The sequence below is a fragment of the Archocentrus centrarchus genome, chromosome 20 (genome assembly GCF_007364275.1).
Source record: "Archocentrus centrarchus isolate MPI-CPG fArcCen1 chromosome 20, fArcCen1, whole genome shotgun sequence".
Classification (NCBI taxonomy): Eukaryota; Metazoa; Chordata; class Actinopteri; order Cichliformes; family Cichlidae; genus Archocentrus; species Archocentrus centrarchus.
The window spans coordinates 23,211,461-23,217,609 of record NC_044365.1 but is presented as its reverse complement, the minus strand read 5'-3'; the positions used below and the strand labels follow the sequence as shown (position 1 = coordinate 23,217,609).

Here is a 6,149-nt window from a genome sequence, read left to right as displayed (position 1 = left end):
CAGTACAGTAAATTCCGCTGTTTTGATGCGACTAGGTATCGGTGAGGTAGTCGACGATTTGTAGCCACCGTAACCAGAATATATACATATATATATACTATTATTAATCTAGGTAGCTCGTTGCTGCTTTTCTGATCGAGTCGCTCTGAAAAAGGCGGCTTGATCTCGCTAACAAAGGTCGCTTTGTAATTTAGGTCGGAAGGGATGCCGCTGCAGACAGACAACGACGGACGCCAGCAGTCTTTGGATGTAATCTCATCGCACTTAATCGGCAAGAGCAGCTTTTCTATAAACTTAAAAAGTCTCAGAATAACTCATTCTCGACCGAGTGCTTGTGTAAGATGCTTGAGCTCGAGTGCGAACTAAAAGCTGATCTGTGAAGTGGAGACAGGACCGTAATTATCAGTAAGCTAACTTAGCTACCGTTAGCTGGTCACCCACAGAGCGCGGTTCGGATATCTTCGACACCCTGTTAAGCAAAGAGGGGCGAGTATCTACTGATACAGTCTACTGCTCGAGTTTTGAACCGGCTCTTTTCCGCCAGTGTCGAAAATACTCCCTGGTAAGTGATTTATATGGGAACCAGGAAGACGGGTTGTCAACTTATGTAGCCCAATGTGGGGGAGGGGCAGCGGTTTCTGTTTTGATCTGTAATTTGACCTCAGGGGGCGCTGCAGCCCCTCTGCACTAAATAACACCATTGTTTATCTGCTTGCTCTCTGTGATTTTTTTTTTTTTTAAACTCCCTGTGTAATGATTGTATAAGGCTGCGCTCTGCAGATATGTTTAAACGCCAAGATATCTTTTCCTCTGGTGCAATTAAAGCTGTTTCCCCACCCGGCCTCCTTCAGAGACCTGCACTAAAGGCCTGTTGTGAATGCAGGCTAAACGGTATGTGTATGTTTGTCTTTATGGTTTTTACAGACTACAATGAAGCTGTTGGAAAACTCCAGCTTTGAAGCTCTCAGCTCCCGACTGTGTGTGGAAACAGGGGAGTCTCGCATCCTTGGCAGGTAAAGCATCTATTTGTACTTTTTTTTTTTTTTTTCTCTTTCTTTCTTTCTTTCTTTGAATGAATCAATGATCACTGCAGGATGTAGAATGAAACCAGGACATAATAAGGACATAATAAGACCCGAAGAAAGAGAAAGAGAAAACTACATGAATTACATACACACATATGACACTTGTTTGTGTGTATACAAACACGTATACACATGTGTATAATTTGCAGAGAAAAACAAAATATAATGTCCTCTGTATAAAAATGTACTAGGTGTCAGTGATTGTGACATTTGTGTCACATGATTTGGCAGAGGTAAGTATGATGTTGGCTCAGGGGTAAAAACTGGCACTGAGTCTGTTCATAGACCAGTAGGCAACATTTCAAACAGATGAGTTCCCTGAGATTGTTTTGGGTGTCTTGAATGGCACATAAACTTCAGCCTGAGCTCTTGTGATCTTGCATCCTGCTGTTGTGTTGCACGCAAAGTTTACCTCCCGAGATGCATCTAATGGTTTTGCTGCTTCTGTTACAGAAGTTCACACTTTACAGGCTTGCACCTCAAAGTGAAGCCACTAAACTTTGCAGGCTTGCAAAGTTGGCGGAAGATTTCTTTATACAGGAAGAATCTCGACTGGTGTGATTACATAAAAAGGAGTGGCAAATGGTGCCAGAGGTGCAGCTAGTTCACAGTTCACCTACACACCTCGTAAGCGGGGTAGTAGAGCAAACAGCCAACATGTTATGCAATGTCATGATAACAGTTTGCCTCTGACAGCCTAAATTCAGAGTCTGTAGTGAAAGTTAATTTATAACTGACAGTGCTTGCTTTTGACTTGGCAAACGAAGATATATTGGTGTGTTGTTGATTATGCAAAGCCTTCAGCTGGACCTGGGGATACAGTGACAGTGTTGTTACATAAAGAGCAGTGGGCTGTGGAATTATGTATCCGAGTCTGCCATTTTTTTTTTTTTTTTTTTTTTCTAGGGAGTGTGGGCGTTGGTTGTGACCTCGAGTGACGCAGATCACGATGTCCTCTCGCAGCACTCTGTAGTTATTTCTGGGACTGTTGTGAAGTGTTTTTTTAGCACATGTATACATGCACACATACAGCATGTAGTAATAGGACACGGTAGCTGAGTGTTGGTGAAGCAGCTGCCAAGGCTGCTTAGTGGATTTAGAGAGGCAGCTTGTCGTAGACTTTAGCTGAGAATATACCCAACAGACTTCCAGTGGGTTTATGGTATTTTATGCAGGCCAAAAAAAAGTAGGTATTTGGATAGTCCAAAAAGTACCTGAAAGAACACAGGTGATGTTCTGTGTGAAGGTTATGTGTTTGCTACTTAAGCAAGGTGATAAATAAGTAGGCATATGTGCCTAATCCAGTAACAAATACAAGCTGTGGTTTGAACTGTTTTCATAATGATCTCTGTGCTCCAGTTATAATAGGTGTGTATTTTTCACAAATTTTCACTTTAATTCAAGTTAGTTTTACTTAAGTTTCCACAGTGTGCTTTTTTTTACTTTTTATTTTTTATTTTTCAGTAAACTAAAATACTACTTCATGCCTAGCTTTAAGTTCAGCTTTAGTTAACTGTTATGTGGATAACCTCTGTGTTTTGTTGGCAGCGGTGTGTGTGTGTGCGCGTGTGTCTGCAATACCAGGGCAGTTATTTTCACTGTGATATCCTGATGCCCCTATAATTAGCCTGTCAGCCTTGGTGAGGGTCTTAGCGCTCAAGTCTATCCTCTAAGTTGCACAACCTTTGGTCTTAAATAACCTCTCGGTGGGAGGGTGCAAAATAAACAACTGCACAGCAGTCTGCTGCTCTGCTCTCGTATATGTATCACCAGCGTGTGACCTAGAAACATGAAAGAGCATGCAGGAAATCTTATCTGCAACCTTTCAGGCAGTTGTGAAGATGAGGCCTCCAGTGGAAAGAACAAACTGTCTTGTCAAACAAATAGCGGCTTATAGATGCCCTTGAATTATTTGTTTTTGCCTATTTTATCATTTAAAAAAATGCATATTACACATAGTTAAATGAAACTCCAATCAACAAAACAGCTTTTTTTATTATAATGGTGGTGGTCGGGTGATGGGTCTGGCTAAAACATTTTTGGTGGGTGCCGATAATTTTTTCTATGTGGGAGGAAAAACTTGTTATTAAAGTAACAGTTTGTTTTAACCATAATGTTTGTTTGTATATTTATTTAATTTCAGAGAAGAGAGCGACGACATGGTTTTAAAATGAATTTCATTAAAATGCTCTGCGGTGGTCCATCTGTTACATAATTGTGTGTTTAAACCTGTTGGGATATTAAAGTAATTTCCAGTGATTGGGCCAACATTTTCTCTCAGCTGCACCCTCCCATCATCATGTTTACAACATCCAGCCCATAATTTTTTTTTTTTTTTTTTTTCCCTGTGCTTTCTACCCTGCAGGATTGAGAGCTACTCCTGCAAGATGGCAGGAGACGATAAACACATGTTCAAGCAGTTCTGCCAAGAGGGGGAGCCGCATGTCCTGGAGGCCCTCTCTCCTCCTCAGTCCACCAGTGCCACCAGCCCTTCACAGTGAGTACTGCAGGCACAGTTCAGCATATTTAAATGATGGGCAAATAAATACTGTTGGTGTTTAAAAGTATTTGTATTTCTGTTCAGGCTGGGGAAAAGCAGTGAGGATGGAGAAAACCCTCTGAGCGACAAGTGTTGCAGGAAGACTCTTTTCTACCTCATCACCACGCTCAATGAGTCCTTCAGGCCGGACTATGACTTCAGTGCGGCACGGGCTCACGAGTTCAGCCGAGAGCCCAGCCTCAACTGGGTCAGTATGTTCTGAAGTGAAGCTTGCTCTGTGAATAAGAAAACCAAATGTGCTTCAAAGATTCTGACTTTTGTTTTTTTTTTTTTGTTTTGTTTTGTTTTGTCTCCCCCCCACCTCCAGGTGGCTAATGCTGTGAACAGCAGTCTGTTCTCAGCTGTGGGAGAAGAGTTCAACTCTCTGGGGCCCGAGCTGTGGAACGCCATTGACCAGGAGATCAACCTGCCGAGCTGTGACATTTACAGGTAGGTGCTGAGATCATTAATGGTGTAGAGTGAGCCATGCAGTGTGAAATCTGTATTAAGATTAAATATTTGCTTCTAGCTACAACCCAGATCTGGACTCTGACCCTTTTGGTGAAGAGGGGAGCCTCTGGTCGTTCAACTACTTCTTCTACAACAAGAAATTGAAGAGGATTGTATTCTTCACATGCCGCTCCGTCAGGTCAGCAAATATAAGCCTACTGCTCACCTCTACAGACTCTAAATAACTGTTTCCCACAGATCTGTGTGTAGCCAAATGAATTATTAAATAACAGCATTAATAAGATTCCAACTCTCTATCCTTTGGGCATACTACAACTACACCATCTAGTGCTGCAGCTGCAAACAGTAGTTGTTATACTCCTTGAGCTTAGTGTTGTGACATATGAACCAGCTCTCCACCTGTTGCAAGTTCTGGTCAGCACTCTGCAGAGCTACAGAGCAACAGGCCTACTGTTTCCACCTGCAGAGTTGGAGTACATCTGACTGTTGATCCCTTATGGTATCTATTTTTCAGGTGGAAAAAGGAAGTAAAGGAAAAATACAAAAATGGGGGGCTAAACACTTGTGCAGCCAGCTAAAAGTAAATTTCATTATTGAGTAACAGTCAGATCTTTAAATATTTACCACCTTCATCCATTCCAGTTGAGGTTCATAAACACTTTAATATCCCAGCTCTCATGTATGTGGTGACACAGGTCTGATCATGATCATCTTTCTGCAGCGTTTTGAGTGGCTATGGCCGTGGCAGTCTCGACAATGAGCTGGACATGGAACTGGATGATGAAGAGGAAATGGATGGCTTCACTGAGGACAGGTTGGACTGTTTACTGAACAGCAAGTTTATATATATATATATATATATATATATATATATATATATATATATATATATATATATATATATATATATATATATATATATATATATATATATATATATATATATATATATAAAAAAAATAAATTATTATTATTTACTTATTTTTTTTTTTCTTTCTATAAATGAATTTGCCGTTTGTTCTTTTCTTCCCCCCAGCTGCCCCAGAGCTCTGTGTGTGTAACCGCCTTGGCCAAAGAGTATCCAAGCTTTTCCTCATCCCCTCATCCTAGCTCCATCTACCACTTCATTTGCTGCTTCATCCAAAGCCATTTTCAAAGACTAATGCATGTTTGATGCCTTCTCTTGCCGGCGGTAAACTTTGTGCTGTGAGGCGGTGGGCGTTGTGTAGAGATTCCCATATTACCATCAAGTTCTTTCATTTCATTCTCCAGTGTGAGGGTGTTGTGTTTTTTTTTTTTTTTTTTTGGATCCTGAGCTCTGAGCCCAAACAGCACATATTGACTTCTCCACTCCTGCCACATTTCCAAAGAGACCACTTCATGGACACTTGAGGAGAAGAAGGTCTTGTTATGGACAAGTGGCTGAAAAAGAGTAAAAGCAAGTTTAGCTTCTTGCAGATGTCAGAGTCCAGAAACACCAGCGTCAATGAAAGCAGACAAAACATAAAACAGAGCTGGGTTCATAAAAGTCCAGGCTGCCTAACTGATCAGCTGAGAGCTCTCCCGTTCCTCGTTTGCTACTGTTGTTGCTTTTTACATGTGACAGTGACGTTACTGTGAGAACTTTGAAATCTAAAGATGTTGCATTTATTACTGACTTGTACTCTTAAATCTCCATGGCTACGGAAAGTACTCCTGGCATCCGAGTTGCAGCTTAGAAAACATATCAGCTTTTATCAGTTTCACTGTGTTGTCTAAATCCACTTATATATTTTTTAATTGTCCCCAGTTAATCCCTGTGCATTCCTGAATGTGTGTCTTGACAGTGTTTTTCTTTGCCCATTACCTCAGTGCAAAGGCTTCATTGAAAAGTGAATGTATAGTACATTTTAGAGGAAAACAATACTTGGCAGAAAATTCTTTTTAGAAATTGAGAAGCTCCTCTTTATGTTGCTGAAAAGTGCGTAAGAGTTTTGTGTCTTTTAATGACTGCTCTGTGCTTCATTTGATCAGCCAATATATTACAGGTGTGAATAAACTGGTGTTTAGTTTTG

The 6,149-nt window shown here is 40.9% G+C and overlaps 1 protein-coding gene across 2 annotated transcripts; it reads left to right on the top strand.

The window, feature by feature from the left end:
* maf1b (MAF1 homolog, negative regulator of RNA polymerase III b) lies at nt 1-6,149 on the top strand. Of its 2 annotated transcripts, XM_030756084.1 has the most exons (8): nt 1-562; nt 925-1,013; nt 3,451-3,582; nt 3,670-3,832; nt 3,953-4,074; nt 4,154-4,273; nt 4,817-4,909; nt 5,132-6,149. In XM_030756084.1, the coding sequence occupies exons 2-8, from the start codon at nt 931-933 to the stop codon at nt 5,154-5,156; spliced, it is 738 nt and encodes a 245-aa protein (XP_030611944.1). In that variant the 5' UTR covers nt 1-562; nt 925-930; the 3' UTR covers nt 5,157-6,149. The 2 variants fall into 2 exon arrangements, with proteins under 2 accessions (XP_030611944.1, XP_030611945.1); XM_030756085.1 differs by lacking the exon at nt 4,817-4,909 and having other exon boundaries at nt 4,154-4,234; nt 5,497-6,149.